Raw genomic sequence first — 24,047 nt, forward strand, 5'->3', positions numbered from 1 at the left:
ATTTTGGCAACGTATCCAGCTCTCTCCAACCTGTGGATCTCTTCGTTGTAGACCTTAGCCAGATCAGGGTTGCCGGATAAGCGTCGCTCTGTGGCTCGTAGCAAGGGCATCACTGCTAGTGGAAGTGCATGTAGCTTAGGGGCTGTTGACTATGGCAGTAGAGGTGTAGCGTAGCGAGCTATACCATCTACAGTGACACGGACAGTTCGCTGTTCCAGTGTGTTGACAGCCAGCTGATCTTGCTTGGAGCGTGTTGCTTCTTTCTCAGAACGAAACGGCAGGGTGTCGACTTGCCAGAGCATCTCAACATGCTGATGTAGATCTTGATTGGGAGACTGGAATGCTGCTTGGAGACATGACGTCTCTGTGGAGGGGGCTTGCAGGAAGTTGGTCGGTCCTTGTATGGCCCATCCTAGCAGAGTGCACACAGCTACTGGACTACCTTGAGGTCCTCTCAGTATCGGACGCACAGGAGTGATCAGATGTGGGTGATCGGAGCCGATGAGGAGTAAGGGCTGAACTAAGCTGAAGCTTCGCACTGGAACTCCACGGAGATAGCTAAACCTCCTCTTGAGCATCTCTGCAGGGCAGGATTGTTCTGCAAGACTGAGCTCATCTGCAGTGAAGGCATGACTGATGGCGTATTTTGCTCGAGTGTTGTTAGAGTTGCATACCTCGAATGACACCGACGCTCCGTTAAGCTTCACTACATCTTGTCTGATAGTGCGAAGCGATAGAACCTCATTCTCCCTCTGCAGGCCAAGATACTTGGCAGCGGCCGGAAGGAGAATGGTTCTTTCAGAGCCGTCATCTAGTATGGCGTAAGTGTCCAGCGTCTTGCCTCCGCTGTGCAGCTGGATAGGGACGACCTTCACCATGACACGGCTAGAGTGACTGGACTGGCTGACGTACACCATGCTGGAAGATGTAGCAACTGTGAAAAGGCTCTGGCAGGCTTTGGTGGCCACTTCATGCAGGACAAGAAGGTGTTGCTCATTGCAGGTGGAGCATGGCTTCTTCAATGTGCAGCTCTCCGGCTTGTGTCCACGCCCACATCGCCAGCATTTACTCTTCTCTTTAATCCAAGTACCTTTCTCAGCTGTACTGAGCTTAGCGAACTCTGTACAGGCACTGAGGTAGTGTTCTTGGTTGGAGCAGTAAGGGCAATAGGGCTTAAAGCGCTCTCGCTTCTTGGATGCTTGGCCGGGATTAGAACTGGCTGGGAAGATAGCAGAACCTTGTGGTGGCTTTGAGTTCTCAGGCTGGTTAGTCACATAGATAGTAGCAGACTTAAGTGGTTGGCTCTTAGCGGTCTTGTGCCTGCGCTCGGGCTGAGTGACTTCAGGTGTGGATGCTTCTGTAGCACGTCTTGCCACCTGAATAGCTTGTGCCTTGCGTTCCAGCCAATCTGCAAAATCAGGGAGTGTGTATGTCCGGTCACTGCCACTGCGGATGATCCCTTTAGCTATGCAATACTCTGCGAAGCGGTCTCTGTAGGTGGCGGGCAGCTTGCTCAGCAGTGTGTCCACATGAGAGCCACATCTCAGCTCAGCTCGAGAGGAACCATCGATAGTACTTAGCAGGCCCACTAAGGTGCTGACAGCGTATGAGAAGTCCTCAAAGGCCTGTGCGTCACCTAGCTTGATAGGGGGAGAGTTCAGGATAGCCTTCAGCTCTCCTTGGACAAGCTGGCGCGGCTGACCGTAGCGCTGTTCAAGGGCGTGCATAGTACTGGTGTATGGCGTTCGGTCGTTGACATACCTCTTTGCCACCTGATAGGCGTTTGGTAGTTTGAGGAGGTCGAGGAGCACTTGGTACTTGTAGTCCTCGGTTAGGTGCTTGTGTGGACCTAGCACACTGTCCAGTCCCTTCTTCATCATTATGAAGTCACTCTCCTTGCCAGAGCTGAATGGGATAAGCTTGGGCTTTGGAATGCCGTAGGAGGAGGCAATGGCCATTTCCAAGATGCCAGGAGCTGTAGGTTCCGATGGTAGGACGGTTTGCCTGTTAGGTGTTTGCGTTAGCATTGTAGTCATTTGTGTAGCTGGCAGGACTGATGGGTAATGCTGGTAGTGTTGAACTGCAGGTGCATAGGCAGGGTACTGAGGGTAGGACTGATATATGAAAGGAGGATGAGGGAAAGGGTTACTCTGTTGGACAGGAGGTAGATGGTTAATGGGCTGTGTTGGCGGAGCCTGAGGCATAATGGGCTGTGACACAGACCATAGCAGTTGTCCATTCTGTCTATTTGGAGTATGGGGTACGGAGATGGGATTGGAAATCCATCCGTTATCAACCGGTACTTGTGCCGAGGCCTGATGAACTGGCTGGCTAAGCATGGCTTGGTCTTGTGTACCTGGCTCCCCGGTCTGCAGTTGAAGACTAGGCTGTCGTGATGGGGAGCTGTGCTGTGACATTGGCTGCTGTGGGGGCTCTCCATCAACTACAGTAGTGTAGCGAGTGGGGCTGTGTACTGGTGTTGACCAATGGCTGCTAGCAGGACTGTCCAGGGTTAGCTTTGGCACGCTAGTGAACTGTGGAGGATAGGGTGGCTGATACACTGGAGCACTTTGTGGGTAGGACAGTCGTTTAACATTGTCCATTGCGAGCTGCAACTCCTGTAGTTGTTTGGTTAGGTCATTGTGGCGTGCTTCCATACGATGCCATTGCTCCTCTTTGCTTGCACTTTGCGTAGTTGAAACAGGCGTGATGAAGTCGGCAGACGCTAGCTGTCTAGCTGGTTGACTCACGGTCGGCTGATGGAGATGTTGATCAAAGGGGGACAGCTGTTTGGCTGGGAAACCGAGTTCGTAGTCCCCAAGATGCCGTGGGAGCTGTCTCATTCTCTGAGGACGGGCTTGGATGTTGTCCTCTCCGTATTCACCTGGGAAGGTCGCCATAGCGCAGTGGGCGGAGCTTAATCCGGCTCGAAGGACCACTTGTGACGGACGTGTACGTTGATAGCTAGTCGCTCCCTCACTGACTATGTGCTCCGGTCAGAGAACAGCTGCGACTTTAGGTGTTATTACGGACTTTATTGATGATCATGTGAGAGTGTGTGTGAGTGTGTATGGATACGTGTGTGGTTTCTGCAAGATAAACATATACAGAAAGAGTAATTAGAATATTGTACATCTAAATTCCACATATGCATATACAAATTATAATGTATGCAGAATATTCGGTTTCAGGTGGAATCAAATATACATATCCAGTTACATTAACAATATATATAATTGTAATTGCAATTATGTAACACCTCAGTAACATTAATGTAACAAGGAACAGAATTACTGCAAGTAGCAAGTAATAACAGGATAATATAGGTGAGAACTAGGCACTCAAAGTGATAATACAGAGCATATGGATGCAGTACACTTAATGACCACAGGGTGGCGCATAAAAACCACGAATGGCAGAAGCGGTTCTTCCCGCCGTAAGGTCGAGAAAATTATTATCCACTCGAACATAACGGCTCCATAAACGCTCAATGCTACATTTGGAAGCTAGTTTACCGTCCTAAACATCTTCAGAACAGTAGAAATAACACTACAATTCGGAGTACTGCTAAACAGCTCTCAAACTGAACTATTCTTGTAACGGTAAACCAGGAAATGAACGTTAGTTCGGCATTTCCTCGTCTGAATACATTGTATCTCGCGGTAACTAAGGTTACACAGTTACCGAACTAACAGCGTGTAGTAAACACAAACAGACGAAGGAATTATGTACTTACATTGTCATCAACGCACACGTACACACAAAGAGTTCAACATTTTAGTGAGGTGCTGGAACAGAGCTGCAAGTGTCTACTAGTGAAGCACACTGAAAGTCAACGGTCATGAATGTGCGCAGGCGCGTGGTACGTTCCTAATAACGTCTCTGATGTCACGACACAGGTTCCAGCAGGGAGTTTTCCACAAATAACCTTTTCTGTTTATTCTTGTGCTCAGCTATTATTATTACAAGTTTTATCTCTTGTAAAGAAATGCATATATTACCAATCATTTAGATCATATGTTTATAAGGGTGAAGCAGAGCTGAAACAAACCAGACAGAGTGATTTAAAAACAGATCATGAACAAAACCTGTTAAGCAAGTAATAGGAAGGAAGAACTACTGTTATAACTATCTTCACATACAAATTGTTTAACTGAACTATGATATAACTGAAGAGCCACTTATTGAAAACAGCAGTACCTTACCTCATTTTTTTTATTTGAAATATTTTTTTCTCCTTATTGGATACATATATCCAAATTAAAAGGTTCAATTTTGCTCTGATTTTTAAATCGTTTTCAGAATGAAAACTTTACAATCTGCTCTTGTTTCTCCATTGCTCAGGTGCCTAACACTGCACTATAAAACCTATTTATATCTGTCTACCATGGATCACCAGCTGGCTGATCCTAAAATAAATTATTTTGGATCCTATAATAAATGGACCACTGCTGTAACATACAGCATTTACGCTGTACAAAAATGAACATCACATCAGGGATCTAAAGACTCGACTGTTCAGTATTTACAACATAATGTAATTGTTGAATCCTTAAGGTTAGAGCTATGAACTACAGAACTGTTTTGTTTTTTTTAAGTCTGCCACGCCCAAAAAGGAAATGCTAACAATGCTGTTCATCAATCTCATGATAGCAAAATGACAAATAAACAGGATATTTATCAGCAGCAACAAGCTGCAGGGAGAACATTTACATAAAATATACAATTAGCCCCGACTTGGTCCACCTGCTGTTTACTGACGTTCAAAATGTGTTCATATTGTTGCAACCGCAAACACTCCGATATTTTCCTACGTCCATCCTGGACGTGTGCAGGGTGCAGGAGCGGATCTGTTCAGTCTGTGGTGTTACGTTGCCCCTTTACTCTTTGACCTTAGCAGCCTGAGTGAAGCTCAGGCAACACAACATAAACAACAACGATCATGTGGCTGTTATAGTAAATCTGGCTCTCCAGCACTCTGTCACAAGGAAACAGAGCCATCTTTATCTCATGTACAAATTGATTACTGTATTTAGGTCAGTGCTTGCTAAACAGAACTAAGACAATCTGAGAGAAACCCAGCAAAGCAAAAGGTTTGAGATACGATGTGTGTTCAAACAATAAATTAATCTGGGGGGGTTTTATGCTGATTTTAATAAGAAACATGTATCAGCAAAGCTGCAGAATGACATCAGCAACTGGCTGAGTTTATGGAGCAATATCCCCTCAGGGAGGAAAAACTTGTAGCACCTATGTCACACACATATTTAGGAACCTTGACACCGTGTATGGAATACATGCAAGAAGCTTCTCAGATATACAAAATCATAGAAGTGCAAATACACAGCAAAGTCAACTTCTTGTTTTCCAAACACCCACCTTCTTTCCAAGAGTTAGGAGATCCCTTTCTTCTGAAGTTCAACTCTGGAGCAGCAAAGCTTTTTATCTCCTAACCAGGAATTAGTTCTGCCAGAACGCACCACAGAAAACCACTGTGGCTCATTCAGCGAGTGTTTGCATGCTTTTAGCTCAGAGGGGGTGGTTGGGGCAAAGAATTAACTGACCCTCTAGAAGCAGGGCAAGGTCACAGCGGAGAGAAACCGGATCCGTTCTGCCATCTGGTGGCTGGAATCACACGGTGAACATCAGCTGGGACGTCTGACAAGAGAAGAGAAGGAGGTATTATTCACAGTGATGAACATTAACACAGAAACATGGCGGTGGCAGCACCATGTTGTGGTGAGGAAAAGGGAAGCGTGTTTGAAATGGTGAGAGCAAATTACAGAACACTACCTGTGTGGCAGTGACCGTTTGTCACAGCAATCAAAGCCCCACAAGCACAAATACTGCTCTAGAGAAACGGACCTGTTTGTAAAACGCTTCTAAAAGGCACCAGATAAGACGAATAGCTTTGGGGAGTTTAAACATCATTAAGTTGAATTTATCGTAACGATAAATCAAAAATTTCTATCATGATAAGAAGCTTATTGCAATAAAAAATACTGTAAAAGCTCACCTCTAATGCACACTTAACAATTTTAAGATAATCATAGCACCTAGGATCTTCTACTTACTATAAATGGTGTAAAGCATGTGCACATTTCTTACGTTGCAAAAAATTGGAAAGACAAGTAAGACACATGTCTTGACCTGCAAAGGTTAGAAAATGACTAAAAGAGAATACCTACGTGTCTTAAAAATATCCCTGAAGCTCACAGAAGGACTGGAGCCAAAAAATTAAACGACAATTAAAAATGCATTTATTTTATGAGTTTTTATTCATCTGTGTCAAAATTGCCAAAAAAAACAAACAAACAAACAAAAAACAGAGAGGGTCCTCCAATTCTAAAGTAATGCACTAAAAAGAAAGAAAAAAAAAAGTTAACTGTATAACACATACTGTATATGACTAACGTTGTACAATTGGGCTGGACAGTGGCGCAGTTGGTAGCACTGTTGCCTTGCAGCACTGTTCTCTTGTCAGACGTCCCAGCTGATCTTCACCGTGTGATTCCAGCCTTCCCGGCCCGGGGTCTTTCTGCATGGAGTTTGCATGTTCTCCCTGTGCATGCGTGGGTTCTCTCCAGGTACTCTGGCTTCTTCCCACAGTCCAAAAACATGACTGTTATCCTGTGACAGGGGGTACCCTGCCTCTCGCCCAGAACGTTAGCTGGAGATAGGCACCAGCACCCCTGCCAACCCCACTAGGGACAAGGGTGTTAGAAAATAGATGGATGGATGTTGGACACTGTTGGAACTAAAGATTTAGAGAAAAATAATTTATCTAAAAATAGACTTTATATTCTTTAAACTTCCCAAATATTGCAGAACAACAAATAGAGAACACATCTTTTTATTAGTTTTTATTCTCGTTTATTGATGGGCTCCTATACTGACACTGTATGCACTATCAGAATGCATGAAGATGTATAGTGTACAGTCTGTTAGTTCTGCCATCGCTCTATTGCTTTGTCTCCCAGTCGTTTGCTAAACTCCAGCATCACTTGGTGCAGCAGCGTGTTGATGCTCATCAGCTGCTGGTTCCTGGTCTTCAGCTCTTTCAACCCTGAACCCATAAACGACAGCAGTTCGTCGTCACTCTTCTTGATGCCTTTAATCACAGAGTTGTCTTGTCTGAATCCTTCCAGTATCTCTTTGAGAAGGGCCTCTGTTATGCTGCTGAAGTCCTGGACCTTTTGCTGGTACCACTCTTTCTCCTGCCTGCTGGTGCTGATGTCCTCCGTCATCTGTCTGGTGGACAGGTACAGCCGTTTGTTCTCTATTCTGATCTCCCCCAGCATCAGATTCAGCCCATACATTTCCACCTCCATTTCTCTCAGGGCAGAGGTCTGTTCGTTCAGCATGTTGCTGTGAGACTCCTGCAGCTCCTCCAGCTTGGCCTCCATCTCCTCTTTGGGTGCCAGCAGCTTTGTGATGCGCTCCTTCATGTCCCGGATGGACCGCTCCAGCTCGGACTTCGTCTGGGTCAGCGCGTCTTTCTGCTTGCGCAGCTTGTCGTTCCTCAATCTCTCATCTCTCCACTTTTTCTCCACCTCTTTCAGCATCGTCAATCGCTCCTCCAGCTCCGTCTGCTTCTCACTGGTGCTCCTACTGGTCTCCTCCGTCTCCGCAATGATCCGAGCCACCTCCTGCTGGCGGAGGCTCTGTGTCTCTCTGTTCTCCTTCTCCAGTAGAGCCATCTGATAGACCACCAAGTCAAAATCTTCGCTGTCAGGGTACCGCTCAAGCAGCGCAGCCCGCTCCTGCAACAGCGCCTCATACCTCTTCCTGTAGCTGCGTATACCGGACATTATTTTCTCCACGTAATCCTGCTGCCTCCTCTTTGCAGCCATCAGGAGCTTCTTGAGCCGCTTGACTTCCTCTTCCAACAGCTCGATTTTGGAATTCACCTCCTTCAGATCGGCGAGCAACTCTTTCCTTTTGGACTCAACAATCCGCCTGTTGATCTGCTCGTCCTCCTGTAGCTCAAGGATCATCTTCTCAAGCTCCAAGATATCCTTGTTGTGCCTGACAATGGAGGCAATGCGCTCCTCCAGCCGCAGCCGGGAGCTCTCCATATCCATGGAGATGTGCTCAAAGTCGGCTCGGACCTCATTCTCCACTTCAAGCTTTTGCTTGCACAATTTAGAATAGTAGGCCAGTGATTCTTTGAGGGACACCTGGGCAGCCAGAGCCTTCTCTAGGTCGTCATCCACTTCACTGATTTCCTTTTGCAGATTTTCGTGGGTGAGGTTGAAGGTCTCCTCCAGCGTTTCGCTGTGCCTCTTCTTCTTCTCTATCTGTACATTCAGCTCTTTGGTCAGCACCGCTTCTTCCTGTAGTTGTTGCTCACAACTAGAGAAGGACGTCTTCAAACTTTGCACATTGTCCTGCACTTCAGTCATCTCCTGGAGGAGCTTTTTTAGTTTGCTTTCAATTTCCCTTTTCTTGTCTTTAAGATTCTCTAATTCCAATCCGATCGTCTCAACCACCTCCCTCTGATGCTTAACCCGTCCCATCCTCTCGGCTAGCTCTTGTTCCAGGTCCTTTTCTTTCTCAGAGAATCCCTCCCTTTCCAAAGCCGCACTTTGCTGGAAGGACAATTTCTGCTGCTCAACATCAGTGATGGAGTTTCTCAACTCCTCCGTTTGCTCCAGCGTGTCGTCCAGATGCTGCTGCCTGCTGTATCTGAGGCTGATCAGAACATTCAGAGAGAGGATCTGCTCATCGTGTTCAGCCTTCACTCGATCTTTCTGCCTCTGAAGCATTTTGTGTTTTTCTAACAGCTCCTGCAACTTATTCTCTTTCTCCTGTAGGAACTGAAAGGATAGTCTGAGCTCTCTGTGGAACTGATCTATCTCCTCGACGTTAGTAGCCCGGGCTGCTGTCTTGTCTCTCACGATGTCAACCTTCAAACGATCAGTCATCTTTAGAATTCTCTGTCTAAGCTTGCAGTTTTCTATGGTCTCCACTTCCAACTGCTCACGGACAGCACGCCTTGTGGCCTCTAACTCGGCTACAGCTTCTGCAATGGCCGTGAGGTGGACGCATCCTTCGTCTGAGAACAGGATTTCGTCCTCTCTAAGCTCCCTCTCCAGGTCCTTCAGACGCTCCAGTGCCGCCACGACGGCGGGGAACTCGGGAACCAGGCAGGAGGCCATTTTCCTCCCAACTCTTTTGCTTTTTGCACCAAATTTGTCGCGCTAAAATTAGCCGTTATGAACCTACCCGCTATCGAACGCTGTAGCCACGGCAACGGAGCTCCATACGGGAAGCCGCTGAGACCAGAAAAGACCAGTAAACGCAAATCCCGAAATAAAGCGACTGCATCCAAAGGACAACGAACCTTCCACAAAATGCGCTACATTGACTTAAGGATATAGATTCAAAATCGATATATAACATGTTTGAAATGTAAGAGAAGCTATCGTGACTATAGGATAGAATGCAAAACGCTCTGTTTAGCGGCTTACCTGACGCTGAGGTTGACCTACAAAATGTCTGTGTCAGCTTAAAATCAAACAGCAAGTGTCAGCACACTCACCCTGGGTTGCCAGATTTGAGTTTTATACCTACATTAGTCATGTTGAATCTCCGCTTTTGTACATGGATGAGCAATAAAATGTGGCTTTCATAAGGAAATAAGAAAGACGTTGCATCACTTCAAAGCTGTTAACTCACATTCTACATTGTTTCAGAAAATGATTAAGTTTTATGTATGGAATTGCAATTAAGTCAAATTATCTGGATTATATGATAAATCTGAAGTAAGCCTGCTCACCTTTTCAAATTCAAAAATACTTTATAGATTCCAAAGGAAAACTAAATGTCGTTGTAACTAATTAATTCAGATTCTTCAAAAGAGTTAGTGTAGATGTTGATGGCTGTTGGCAGGAAAGATCTCTTGTAGCAGTTTGTGTTACAGCAAATCTGAAGAAACCTCTGACTGAAGGAGTACTCCTAAGAATACACGGTACCTCATGATTTTCTAGATTTTAAGAAGAATCTTTCTTTGCATCATCATCTCCAGAGTTTCCACAGTCGTGCATAAAACATTACCAGCCTGTTTTATCAGGTTGCTGAATGTTTATAAGTCCCTGGCTCTGATGCTCCTGCCCCAACAGATGATGGGAGAAGAGATAATGAGCAACTACTAGTAGTACTTCATCTTCCTTTCAAAAGTTGATAAAGTTTTTGACATTTATCCGTCTGAAAAGGCTTGAATAGCAATTTCTAAGGCTCTTGGACTGCAGCAAACCACAGGGAGAGGCATTATGCACAAATGGGGTTAATATATAACATTGGCGATTGTTCCCAGAAGTATGTGGCCTACCAGAATTACTCCAGGAGTGCATGAACAACTCATTTGGGAGGTCATAAAAGAATCAGAACAACATCTAGAGCTCAAAGCACAGTTGCTTAATTATTAATTCAAGGATATAAAAGAAACTGAGCCAAAATAGTATCCATGTGATAGTTACCAAAAAACCATTTCGAACAAAAAGAATCCAAACACACATCTCACATTTGCAAAAGATATCTTGAATAAAACATAGGATTGCTTTAAATAAATCAAAACACTGTAACTCATTAGTGTAAAAAACAAAATATGTTGGTGATTTTATTGCACTCTGAGTTGTTGAAAACACCTTCACTATATGTGGGAAGCTTTGTCAATATAAGGAAGCATATAACCTGCTTTTCTAGTTAAAGATGAAGAATGGTACTATTGGGAATATGAGAAAATAGGTTACTTTATGAGGGTTTTCTTTGTTTGAAATTTTATGTCATTAGTATTTTAAGTATATTTAAAAAATTAAAACGAGGTTCTTTTTCTATTCATCTATGTTTTGCCACACACACCATCCTCAGAATGAAAATATAATTGAACTGTTCCATTTAAAAAAAAAAGCAACGACTAAAACAGTTGATGTTTCGATTCTTCAAGCAAACTGCAAAGATAGGTATCAATCAGTTTGCTTTTGTTTACATCTGCACATGTATTTCGTGCAGTTGTGTTGACAAGTGGACCTGGCAACCTGAGTGATCGCATGGTGTTGACGTTTGTCGACAATTAAATGCGTACAAGCACAGAAGTACACCGGATAGATCAGCGCCCACACACTTGTGTTGACATTTCAGCATCCATAAACTATACCAACGGATGCCGGTTACATTATACATTTTGTGACGATTATCTGCTAGTCTGGTTTGAATTTTTTACTCACCTGATTAAAGCAGGGATACTCCTGCAACGGTGCTTGTTCTACACTCTGCAGCTCTGGCGGAAGCTCCATGGCTGGTCTGCACAGAAGAACCACAGAAACATGGACCTCATCTCTAAACCCAGGAGCAAATCTGTGGTGTGGACATACTTTGGCCTAAAAGCGGATGAGAAGGGACAGCCTCTGAACACCGGGGAGGTCATCTGCCGTCTGTGCCGGAAAATAGTGCTTGCTAAAGGAGGAAACACCACCAATCTGAGGAGCCATCTATCGCGGCGCCATCGCGCAGATTTCTATGAGCTCACTTCCTTCGCGACTGCTGGTGGTGCTTCGTTTGAATTTCAAGGTACTCTTCGGCCTATTGTTAAGGTTTTCCTCTCTTAAAATGCATGGACTATTAACTGTGCATGCAGGTTTTGTTGTAACTGCATACCTAACAGGCCTCCTTTTTGCCAGGTCGTTGTGCAGATGCAGATTAGTTGTAATAAAGTTTCAAGAACACGAAGTTGGCATTCAGCTCTAGATTAAAGGGCTACTCATCTGCATCTGCTAACATTGAACCAACCAGTTTTAGTTGGAAAAAAAATGATATATATGTATGTGTGTGTGTTTAAAAATAAAACTAGCATACCCAGAATGTTCAAATGGAGTCCTGCTTAAAAACTACATCACCTCAACAACTCAAACCTGGATATGTGTAGATAATTTAAAAAAACAGTATCGTTTTTGGTTTGTGAAAGTTATTCTTTTTGCAAAAACACAAGGCTGGTGTTAAGACATTTGGGGCATCAGACCAGCTTTCATTGGGCCCTAAAAACTAAACCAACAACACAACTTTAATAAACGTCTGAGATCTTCACAAAACAGCTGTATTTATAATATGAACTTGCACTCACAAGTTAACTTTTTATGTATCTAAGCTTCTAATGCGGCTAGCTAATTTAAACTCTGAAACCTGTTGGCTGTCCAATTACTCAGAACTGGACACAGAAGTGGGTAGTAGTTGCGTTTACATTAGTATTTTTACTGCACCATGTTTTTACTTTTACTTGAGTAATTGTATTATGAAGTGTCACCAGCCTTATTTGGAGTGAAATTACTGGATGCTATATATATTTACACTAAATAAAAAAAATAAAAAACATAATTTTTTTTCAACTAAAAATGAACATAAATATATCTACAGTTTATGAAGTGAGATTTCTTATTTGTATATGTTTTTTCTCAACAATTTCCCTGGAAGAAACAAAGTATATCTTACCTTTTATATGTATTTGTAATATGTTATTTATTTTTGATTTGTTTTTTCAATCTTTAAAGTTCCTGAATTTACGCGGAACTTTGTCTGATGACATCATTTTATCATTTTGAAATATTATATCAGATGTGATGATCAGTTTCTCAGTACTTAAGTAGACTTTTAGCAAAATGCTTTTAAACTTTTTTTTTTTACTTGACTTTTTTATTTTCTTAGGCTACATTTTTCTTTTATGTACCTAAGAAAAAATATGTTGAAGTAATGCTACTCTTACTTTAGTATAGTTTTTGTACCCACCTTCTGGATTTCATTTAGAAATGTTAGAGTGAAAGGGGCTGCGCATACACATGCAGATCACAATTTACATAAAGAAATTCAACAGGTGTGCATCTATTTAACTCAAATGTTGTGAATGAACCTATTAGAAATGTGCAAAGCCATAACATAATCTGGGTTTTCCTATACTCTAAACAGCATAGCAACTTAAGTGTCTGAAAACTTTCGAATTTGATGGATGATGAAAATATTTTCACCAATTTCTCTCTTTCTGGTATTTAGCACATAGACACTCCTGTGATAATCCAGACATGTCCTAAACAAGGAAAGTAAGTTCAGCCTGATTTGATACATGACCATAAGAAAAGATGGTTGTCTGTTTGTAAAGTGAGCATAAATATCTGGTTTCAACTGTATAACTATATAATGATTTTACTGAAATAGACATTTAGCAAAATATATTTTTTTTACTTTTACTTGGGTAATTTATTAGACTACTTGTTACTTTCATTTATTTTTAAAATACTGTGAATTAATGCTACTCTTACTTTAGTATTTTGTGTGCCCACCTGTCCTCTTGGATTTCATTTAGAAATGTCAAGTGTAGCGGTGCTGTGGTGGAGCAGCGGTTAAGCACAACCCACATATGGAGGCCTTAGTCCTCGACGTGGCCGTCGCAGGTTCAATTCCCAACCTGGTGACCTTTGCTGTCTTCCCCTTTTCTTTCATTACCCACTTTCCTGTCAATTAGAAATAAAAAAACCGAAGTGTCAAGAGTAAAAGGGGCATCATGATTTTAGACTTTTTAAGATCTACTAAATGTTTTATAGTAATTGTCAGTACAGCAAATTCAAGTACAAGTTATACTTTTTCCTTTCAACCTCCTTTACATCAAAAAGATATCACATCACCTTCTTGGTATATTTTTGAAATATCATTATAGGTAATTGCAATTAAATCCTTACAAAATATTATTCATATTAATGTCTGAAATAGCTTCGTTACCCCCCGCCCAGTCTTATATTGATTGATGCACCAATCCTGGACAATACTGATATCCAGTTTTCAATGAGAATAAATGTGGCGCAGGTTCCTTGACATAGTTCTGAATTTAACCAAAGATTGACAAATTATCCCCATTATTGTATCACTTCAGTATCAGGTATGCGATACTGAAGCGTCTTAAGAGGTGCTTCAGTATCACATACCTGCCCTTTGAGCTGGTTCTGGCTTTACCTTAGCATGTAGAACAGTGTGGGGGTTGTTTCTATTTCCTAATGAGGACATGTTGTTAGGAATGTGTGAGGGGCAATTTAAATGGGAGGCAGTGGGGGAAGGGAGGAGAGATCACTGACCACATGAGATAAGAGGAAAATCCAAAACCTGTTGGACTTGTTTTATAAATAATATGCTGTGTTTTAAATTAATTCAGTTCTAACTTTTGAGGGTTTTTTTGTTCCTGTTCTATTTTGGGGTTTTTTTGTTGTTGTTTTTTTCTTGTGCATTTCTGCAGCTGTGTTAGGACCATTATCTGGCAACCTCTGCTGTCCCTGTGTGTTGCCGTTGGTCGACTCATAAAGACGTAGAAACATAGAAATAGAGCAGATAGAGCTTGAACTATTAACTGGATTTTTTTTGTGTATTTTTCGTCACTCCGCCCTGGAGGGTTGTTCAGACTGAATCCTGAACAATACACCGATGCGCAGGGTTTCCCGCAGAAACCCGATCCTGTGGATCAGTGGCACATTAACAACATCGGCGCAGTTCTCCTGGGGACACTTCTACCACACAGAGCTCTGTCTGCAGCTCTGCAGCCAGCCAGCCGCTCTGCAGAAAAAGGGGGCCGCAAAAACATGGATCTCGTAATCAAGCCGAGAGCAAAGTCATTCGTGTGGCTTTATTTCGGCTATAAAGCTGGCGAAAATGGCCGGCCGTTGAATCCCGACGAGGTCGTTTGCCGTTTATGCCGAAAGATTGTGTGCGCAAAGGGAAACACCACGAATTTAAGGAGTCATCTGAGGCGTCGACATCCAAGTGAGTTCAATGAGAGCATTGGTTCTGCGACCGCTGGACCTTCCCTGGAGCCTCAAGGTAATAATAACGCTACATTTAGTGCCTCATTTAGCTACTGGAAACATCCACCAGCACTTTTTCTAATGACAAGTCGGGCATGAAACATTAGATACAATCATGCTCTGTATTTCGATGTGTTGCTGAATGGCCCTAAAGCGTCATTCTGTTAAAGTTTCAAACAGTTAACACGGATAAAACACGTCTTTAACGCTGAGAAATGAATTTAGAATATTCATCGTACTTTAAAACATTAAAATTAGCTAACGCAAACCCAGAGGCTCTGAACAATTTGCGTTAAATTCATACAGGATCCCTAACTGATTACAAGGAGGCCATCTAGTGTAGGTATTGGAGTTTGTATTTTCTCCTTATTTCATTTTCTATTCCAACTTGTAACTTTCTTTCTGTTTCTTTGTTTGCCAGTAAATTGTACAATGTAGCATCTTGTAAAACATTGAACTACGCCTGCGCACAGCGTAAATTTACCTAGTTGCTATGGTATTTCCTAAGCGACCGAGCACGTGCAGCAAACTAAAGAAAACACCAACATTTGGCCAAGCCTGCATTGTTATCATTTTTAGACAGGGGGCGCGGTGCTCTACTGCACCACCAACATTTTACACACCACCCTGGAGTGGATTCGTAAAAATATTACCATTTTCTCGAAGCGTATTAGACTTTATTTGGGCTACATAGAATAATGTAACTGAGGGATTGGAGCTGAAATCTGGAAGTGACATCACAGCCGAAATGAACGGATTCCTGATGCTGCTTTCGTTGTATCCCGGAAGTAGGAGTTCTGAATGACCCTACAACAAGCGTGACTATCCTGTTTCGAAAAGTAGAGAAGACAACGCTGTATTTTATTTGTTTGTTTCATGTAACTTTTATTTAACCAAGATTTAATATATATATATATAAATATTTCATTTACAAGAGTTCTGGGCTACACGGCAGCAGAACAAGATACAAGCAAGACAGTTTTGATGGGCAGTAAATAATTAACAATACTGCGTTAGACGCATGATAAATAGCAATAACAAATATGTCTGATATAATGGTTAATTAATTTCACTGAACCCCGATCCAGAACCCCACAGCATTCTGGTTGATGCAGGCAGTGGGAAAGCTATACAGCAGGGGAGAAATTGGAGTCCAGCTGCTCAAGACGAAACTGGGGAAAACATGGAAGATGTCGGCAGTTTGGCAGTATTTAAAAAAAAAAAAAAAAAATCAATAATTATGAATGCTGACTGATACACTTATACTGTAATCCATTTTTCAGCGATATCATCCAGTCGCCTTTAGATACACGTGACTAGTAAAACAACTCCCATAAAACATCCACAGCAAGAACATTTTTCTCCTTGTTTTTCAACAATCCTTTAAAACTGTTCAATGAAACCATCTCCTCAATCTGTAGATCTTTCTAAAATTGGTTTCAGTAAAGAGAAGCAGCCTATTTAAAAGCTTTCATTCTTTCCCACTTCCGTCTTGGCCTTTGGCACTCACAGCAAAATAACATTGTGGGAGCAAAGACTGTTGCCAGTTGATCTTTTCCGCTGGATGCAACTCTGAAGATATTGAGGCAGCTGGTCTGTGATGCCTTTATACTATTAATCCTCTGTGAAAGTAGGTACATTTGATTCAGGTCTACAATCTATCTTTATTATAACTGCTTATACTGTGTTCTTCCATACAAATTGGATTCTTTTGATCACATGTGAGGGTGAAATTTGATTGCCTTATAGCCGCTGGACTCAGTCCTATTCTGTTTGCTCTGGTTTTGGTCATCAGCAAGTTGCCACGTTTGAAGATGAAGTTTTACAAGAGGAAATATTGCTGATGAATTGAAAATTAAAAAAGAAAAAAAAAATAATACAAATTATTGCACAGGGTAAAAATTCAGTGTTGTAAATTAAATTTCTTGAAAAACATCTGATTCTAATGACTCCATTCTTACATAATCTTGTGTTCAATTATCCCTAACAGCTGCAATTCTTTTGACAGTTAAAACCTTATGGAGACTTCACTTGTATTAATTTGTGATCATTTAAATTCCATTTTTAGTATGTTAAATCATCAATACCTCACTCCACGCTAGCACATGATGACATAATCCAAGCAAATCTCAGTTTGCAGCATATTAACTAGTTATCTCCTGCTGACAGACCGAATATAGAAAAGCAGGTTGTATATCAGCTGATCGCAACATACAGGTTGATGGTGTCCGTGTCACTACTGATGGGTGATGGAAGAAAAGATTCAGATTAATCTTAATCTGAAGCAAGGTCAGCAACCAGATGAAAAAACATCAGACAAGGACGGTGTCTAAATTGGAGGTTGAGGGACTGCAGTAAGTGTGGCTCCTAAAAAAAAAAAAAAAAATTGAAATGCTGTGAATGATTTTACTGGCTGGTCTGAGTCACGCGGTGGATCTGGCAGCAGACAGCAGTATGGATTTTTTATTTTTTTTTACTTCCGAGCATGGCTATTGTGGGATTTGCATTTCGTGGCATATTGACCTGGATGGCGACTATAAGCAGGTTTCTATTGGCATTAAATTTTTAAAAAACATTTCTGGATGCTGCCTTCTAAACTGACCACCATTTTCTTACTGCCTTCCATGAAGCCAACACTTTAACTGTGATATAGATGGATCACAAACCAGTTACATGTACTGGCTATTTTTGCAAAGATTCTGGAATACCCTTAAGTTTTCCTTTAGCAGGAACATGAACACCAGTTTGAGTTCCTAGAACTGGTAAACTTATAAACGTCCTAAAAAATGTTACATTTCTATCTTGTCAGCACTATTTTAGAAATAAGAATAGTTTGGTGTGTGAAGGCTTTGAAGTCTTGGGCAGCAGATAAATACCCAGATAATTCTGCTTATCTAGAAGATCTCCCTTTTAATTAGAAAGCCGTGTTTTGTCCATACAGTTGCTACAAGAAATCAGTAGAAGGTAATAATACATCTATGAAATATTCTAATAAAATTTTTTTCATGAATGGTTTGCAGCTTTCATCGGAAGATCATTTCAAATACACGATGTTGCTGTTGTATTTTCTCCAGCTCTAGATCTCAATCACGAAGAACTCAACGAGGACGTGTCGCTCCTCCAGACACCTACCACCTCCAACTACGTCCCCGATGCGGTGGTCCCGCCGGGCGAGCCGTGGCTCCACGGCGGCCCCTCCCGGGCCGTGCTGTCCCTGCCTGCCTGCCTCTCCCTTCGTTCGGACGGGGCGTCGTCGGGCGAGGAACAGATGGAGCTGAAGGTGTATGCCAAGTGCCAGCTGCAGCAGGGGGTCCTGTTTGGGCCCTTTCTGGGCGAGGTGTGCAAGGGGCAAATGCCGAGCAACCTCAGATATGCCTGGGCTGTAAGTTGATACACCCACAAGATTTTATGTAACAGGATCATTTTTGTAAAGTTTAGGAAACAACTTTTCTAACTTTTCCAAAAGGTTTGAAATGCAAACCTTTTTCAAACCTTTTAAAGGTTTATAACACATTTACTGAAAAAAAATAATTTTTTTTTTTTTTTTTTTAGATCAGAGATGATTTTGCTTTCACCTATGTTGATGCATCTGATGAGAACAAATCTAACTGGATGAGGTGAGTTATTGATATCACATTGCCGATCTTCCCCTGTCAGCCAACGCGACTCACTGTAGATGTTTGCTCTGTTTTCTCAGATATGTGTCGTATACGAGCAACGAGGACGAACACAACTTGGTGGTTTTCCAGTTTTACCGTCACATCTACTACAAAGTTTCCCAGTCCATCTCAGAGGGAACGGAGCTCAGAGTCTGGATCGGGAAGGATTACGCCTCGCTTTTGGGTCTAGGCATGAGTGAGTTCTCATCTACGGGGTTAATGTCCTGTGGTGGATGACCTGGTGCATGTAGGCAGCTCATAAAAGTGGACTAGCATCCCAAAAAAAAAGTTCATTTATTTCAGTCAATAGTTTATGTACCTTCTAGATGTGTTGCACACATAATATTTTATTTTACTGTATGTTTCTGTCAACTGAAGATTATGGCTCGCAGCTAATAAACCCCCCAAAATTCAGCCTGAGAAAGTTTTGAATATTTCATAAAGCCAAAGAAATAGATCTTAATTCAGATATATTGTAAAGCAATTCTGACATTCTTGGCACTTCAACAGAGCTACAGGCTGATGCAGTAAAAGAAGTTCCCAAAGAAGTATTATGTGATATATAAAGAATACCCCACATGTATATACTATATATGTGATATATTTATTTAATTTGCTTTAAACAGAATTTTGGGTTTTCATCAGCTATTATCAAAAATAACAGAAATAAGTGCTTGAAATGTGTGTAATGTGTCCACACAAGGTTCGGTATTTTAAATAGAACTGCTGAAAAAAACCAAAACTAATTTTGGTTTTGTTCTAATTTATTGAGAAGCCTCTTGCACTGTTTTTTTTTTTCCTACCTTACCAGCTTTAGGCTGACTGGACTAAACTTGGTATTCTTGGCAGGTGGCAATGCAAAATGTGAAATTGGAGACAAGGAAACTGCGCTGCGCCTCCTGCAGGACGTCCAGCTGGTTACCCTCCCAGAGCCGAGCAGCACCTCGCTTTGGTCCGACAGCAGCCAATCACAGAGCCCCATGCCGGTCATCAGTGAGGTGACGACTGTGTCAAACCCAGAGGCAGGCGCTGATCCGGGCTCTGCCTTCTCCCCAGCCACCCAGAGCCAGTTCGTTTACAGCAGCTCCAGTGTGACCGACAAGTACGATTTCCTGCCTGGCAGCGAGAAGCTGCTGAGCCATCCAAATGCCCATCAGCACAGCGCCTGGCAGTTTTTTGGTTTGGAGCCGGATCCCACCGGTCGGCCTCTGGATCGAAGCATGGCGGTGTGCAAGTTGTGCATGGAGCGTGTGAGCTGTGGAGGAGGAGCCGCAGACCTCCAGAACCATTTGACCATCAAGCATCACCTCAAACCTCGAGACATCACCAAGGATCGCGTCCTGGCAGCAGGTGACAAGAAAATATATGGCCAGGATAAGATTGATCCTGCAACACAACACAGCCGTGTTTTGCGATACAAATTTCTGTCACATATGACAAACCTTACCCTAACACTACATTGTATCAAGTTTTAATTAACGAGGTAGTGAGTATTTATAGGTTATGTTCTTTCACTATCGATTTTCCAGGTATGCCCTATGCAGACAACTCTTCATCCTTTAGATTATATTAATGCTGTTAGCCGAGGTTTAGCCATTTTAATGCCTTTTTGTTTCCTTTGACAGGTCAGCGTATCGTTCCTGTGATGGCTCCCGGCGGCGTTCACACCAGCTCTCATGTCGCAACCTCTTCTCAAGTGACTACTGCCATCACCAGCTTCCTTATCAAGGATCTCCAGTCGCCAACTCTGGTGGAAGGAGAAGGCTTCAAACAGCTGCTGCACACGCTGCTGCCCTCCTTCAAGGAGCCGCTCTCCTCCCAGCAGCTGCAGACCATCCTTAGAGACCACTACATCAAGGCCAAGATCAATCTGGTCCAGCTGCTGAGGAGAAAAACCGCGAGCGCCGACATCGAGGAGATGAGCGACTACACCGCTCCTATCGAGTTCGAGCCCCGGAGGCGGGGGCGACCCCAGAACCTCCTGAGAGCAGCTTCTCACTTTGTCACTTTGAGTGTGGACGTTTGGCTCCACAGCTGGCAGAACAACTGCCAACATTACCTCACCCTCTGGGCTCATTACATTGATGATTGTGACTTCAGTTCTCACAACCTGGCTCTGGCCACCCAAAGACTGGAGGAGAGTGGAGCGAAGGACTTAAAGCTCCAGGCAGTGGAGACGCAGGTGAAGGCGATGGCGCAGGAGTGGGGGGTCAGCCAGCCGAACCTGGTCTTGCTGGGAATGGAGGGGAAGCACAGGATGATGCTGCGGCCCATAAAAACGGAGAAGGGAGTGGAGGCTACAGGGAGCCTCCCCCATCCAAATTCGACAACCTTTTTAGAGAGGGATGACTCGGCGTCACCCGAGGAACCGCAGGTGTCCGCCGAGCACTTCAGCGAGGGGCTCCCCTCCGTCCCGTGTTTCTTCAGCGCCGTGCAGGGCTGCGTTGAGGAGGTGATGCTGCACCCGGTGATCTTCAAGACCCTCTGCCAGTTCCAAGGCGTTCTCTCCAACCTGCTGCTGCCTCCAGCTCAGAAGAGAGGCTTGTACCACCATCACGCGCGGAAGCTGCTGCACAGCCTGACCAAGGCAGAGCAGGACCGGATCAAGCTGTGGGCTCACAGCCAGACCACCTGGAATTTGCTCTATCCGTTACTAAACTCTCTTATCAAACACAAGAGCCTAATCTGTGATATAATAAGGGACGTTAATGAAGAATGCATGGCCAGAGAGGAGACGGCCACCGAGTCGTCGGGCAGCTACCAGGCAAACTCCGCATCCAGCACGTCGTCGACGAGCCTCCCCTCATTGCGCTCCGAGTGGAAGGTGGTGGAGGAGCTCTGCTTGGTCCTCAAGCCTCTGGACGTGGCCTGTAGAACTTTGGCCAAAGAGGCCTTCCCTCGTCTGTCCCTCATCAAACCCATTCTCACAGGCTTGCTGTCACGCCACCTCGTGCCTCGGCCGGGCGACTCCTCGTCCATCCTGAAGGAAGTGAAGAGGATGATGAGACGGAACCTGGCGAGCTGCTACGACAACCCAGCAGTGAACAGGATACTGTGTGTGGCATGTTCCCTCGACCCCCAGTTTCATGGGCTGGGCTTCATGGAGGAGAAGGTGAGCTTTATTTTTGTTTGTTTCTTTCAAATACCTTTCCTAATAAGCTTTTTCCTTCCACTCAACTTTCCATTTATACACTTCAGATGAAAAAAATCAACCTTATTTAGCAATGATCTGTTGTGCCTTATCATATACTTTTCTGCCAGCAGATGGCAGTCTTTGTTATTTGTTGTTTAGGTCACTACATGACATTACTGTGTAAAAGAAAAAAAATATTTTTTTTTTAGTGGTCCAGATGGTATATTTAATTGAAAAGTTAATTTATTGCTGTAAATGTGTAAATTGTTTGAACATATTACACAAAAAGCAATATAATTCAATTCAAGGGTTATTTTTGAAATTATTTTAATGATTAAGCTCATAAAAAAACCCAGAAATGTGAATATTGTCTTTTTCTTTCATTTAGAAAGAGCAGAATTTCTTATGATTAGTCCATTTTAGCTATGGTTGAAATCATAACTAAAATGTTGTGTTATGAAAATCAAGAAAAAAATTTCTAACTAAAATTATATAGTTTATAAATGTTTTATGAATCCATTTATAAAACAAGACCCATTGTTTTATAAATGGGTCATTTGAAAATAGTCGCAAAGAAATCAATTAAGTAGTGCCATAATAAAAGCTAAAAAGGTCATTTTCGAAAACGAAAAGTTGTGAAAAAAATGTCAGATTGGGTAGATTTTCTAAGGTACATTTACCTGATGTTGGACCAATGCCGTCCTGGAGGCCAAAAAATAACTCCGTCAGCTCGTCGGCTTATCCTGAAGTTTTAAACACAAGAAATTTGCTCATGGATTCTCTCAGTGTTTAGTTCTGATCAACATGGTGACGGTGGTCTCAGACTTCAGATCTTCTCCAATTTGCCTGATTTTGATTTATTTACCTTTTTCCCTGGATGAGTTTCAATAATACGCAAAGAATAATAAACTGCTTTAACCTCATGTTGCAGGAGCAAGTGGCCACATTCAACTGGCTGAAGCAGGAGGCTGTGAGGATTGCGAAGGAGGACAGGAAAGGGGTGAAAGCCAATCAGATGAAGAGAAGCTCCCCTCCCGTGTCCCCGGAGTCAGACAGCGAGATCCTGCGGCGGAGCAAACGCCTCAAAGAGTGTCCACCGATCAACTTCAGAGAGCTCATCGTGGAAGACGAGTTCAGCGACGCTGGGGAAAACGACGACTGCGGCGACCCGTCGGACCCGTCTTGCCACGCGGGGCTCACTGGCATGGAGTTCCTGCTGGGCGACCTGTTCTGCTCCACCCCCAGGAGCCGGCAGAGCTCTGTGGAGGAGTCCGTCGACATGGAGATGTCCGTCTTCAGAGCCGACAGAGGGGCTTCGCTGGGGGTGGAGCCGCTGCAGTGGTGGAGGACCAAGGCGACTCAGTTTCCGCTGCTGGCCTCTGTGGCGCGGGTTTACATGGCCGCTCCGGCCGTGGCGGGAAATGCCGCCCAGGACTTCGCACAGGAAGGACCGGGGAGAACCACGAACAGGAAGAGGTCCACCATTCCGCCCGAAAGTCTGGACGCTATCTTGTTTCTGCACCACAACCGCATTTCCACGGCTGAGGGTGGGCAGGAATGATGGCGGGAAAAAGGTTTATTGAACATTAAAGGCGTTTCTTTTCCCCAGAGAGGTTCTGATGAAACGAACTGAGCCATTCCCTTCTGACTGGACTTGTCCGAGTTAAAAGTGATCCAGAAACCAAATCTGCAAGATGATTTAAAATTTGAAAAGCAGTGTCGTCCTGGAAAACCAATCGGCAAAGATCCCCTTCATCTGATTTTGCAGATAGGTGGTGAAGTTTTTCTTTTTATGTTTTATTTTATTTTTATTTTTTTTGGCTGCAGACTGCAAAATTGTATTAGATTAGATTTTAACTACTGATTTTGATTTAATTTAGTCGATTACCCTGTAGTCCTTTGTGCCTTATCTCGTTTCGTTAGCCACGCCGTCACATGAAATGTTTTCTAACCAAATTCAGCTTTTCTTCCCAACTTCTTTTTGTACCCACAGCTGGTTATTAAAATGACTGAACTGTTCCTGGACTCGTTTTCTGCTGTTTGCCTTTGATTTTTTATTTTCCTGTTTTGTTGATAAAAATATGAAGTAAAAGTAAAAGATTGTATCAGTTATGATCGCGTTGCAACGACACTATTAAGTAAACGTAAACTGTAAAACATGCTGTCATGTTCAAATAAAGGTTAGCATAACCTCTGCTGTGATAATTTTGTACCACCTTGTATTACTAAGCATAATATCTGTATCATAGACTTTAGAGAAGGAATTTTATACAGTCGGTGGTCTGTATTGTGCGTCCTCGAATGTATTCTTTCAGCTTTTTATAAACAAACACAGGAAAAAAAGGTTATTGTCCGAGTCATGTAGCAAACCTGTCCTATACTTCTTTTTCCAATAAAACAGCTTTAACAAGATAAACATTT

General features: G+C 43.0%; 3 protein-coding genes across 4 annotated transcripts; 1 reads left to right on the forward strand and 2 right to left on the reverse strand.

The window, feature by feature from the left end:
* Nucleotides 1–149: 149 nt before the first annotated feature.
* On the reverse strand, nt 150–9,620 carry LOC122829297. The gene is made up of 3 exons (XM_044113739.1): nt 9,474–9,620; nt 3,737–5,658; nt 150–3,089 (listed from the first exon to the last, which is right to left on the reverse strand). The coding sequence occupies exon 3, from the start codon at nt 2,898–2,900 to the stop codon at nt 150–152; it is 2,751 nt and encodes a 916-aa protein (XP_043969674.1). The 5' UTR covers nt 2,901–3,089; nt 3,737–5,658; nt 9,474–9,620.
* On the reverse strand, nt 6,945–9,161 carry LOC122829298 (myosin heavy chain, embryonic smooth muscle isoform-like). The gene has a single exon (XM_044113740.1). The coding sequence runs from the start codon at nt 9,159–9,161 to the stop codon at nt 6,945–6,947; it is 2,217 nt and encodes a 738-aa protein (XP_043969675.1).
* A 1,626-nt stretch (nt 9,621–11,246) lies between the features above and the next one.
* On the forward strand, nt 11,247–24,038 carry LOC122828913. Of its 2 annotated transcripts, none has more exons than XM_044112952.1 (7): nt 11,247–11,571; nt 17,909–18,216; nt 18,387–18,451; nt 18,532–18,689; nt 19,343–19,843; nt 20,119–21,605; nt 22,558–24,038. In XM_044112952.1, the coding sequence occupies exons 1-7, from the start codon at nt 11,328–11,330 to the stop codon at nt 23,185–23,187; spliced, it is 3,393 nt and encodes a 1,130-aa protein (XP_043968887.1). In that variant the 5' UTR covers nt 11,247–11,327; the 3' UTR covers nt 23,188–24,038. The 2 variants fall into 2 exon arrangements, with proteins under 2 accessions (XP_043968887.1, XP_043968888.1); XM_044112953.1 differs by lacking the exon at nt 11,247–11,571 and adding an exon at nt 14,278–14,850.
* The last annotated feature ends 9 nt before the right edge of the window (nt 24,039–24,047 follow it).

Source organism: Gambusia affinis, linkage group LG04 (assembly GCF_019740435.1).
Source record: "Gambusia affinis linkage group LG04, SWU_Gaff_1.0, whole genome shotgun sequence".
Classification (NCBI taxonomy): Eukaryota; Metazoa; Chordata; class Actinopteri; order Cyprinodontiformes; family Poeciliidae; genus Gambusia; species Gambusia affinis.

Bases quoted from the DNA above. Each gene is read 5' to 3' on its own strand.
- LOC122829297 (XM_044113739.1), bottom strand. From the start codon at position 2,900: ATGGCGACCTTCCCAGGTGAATACGGAGAGGACAACATCCAAGCCCGT.
- LOC122829298 (XM_044113740.1), bottom strand. From the start codon at position 9,161: ATGGCCTCCTGCCTGGTTCCCGAGTTCCCCGCCGTCGTGGCGGCACTG.
- LOC122828913 (XM_044112952.1), top strand. From the start codon at position 11,328: ATGGACCTCATCTCTAAACCCAGGAGCAAATCTGTGGTGTGGACATAC. The intron at 11,572-17,908 runs GTACTCTTCGGC...TATTTTCTCCAG, and splicing joins TGCTTCGTTTGAATTTCAAG to CTCTAGATCTCAATCACGAA. The intron at 18,217-18,386 runs GTAAGTTGATAC...TTTTTTTTTTAG, and splicing joins ACCTCAGATATGCCTGGGCT to ATCAGAGATGATTTTGCTTT.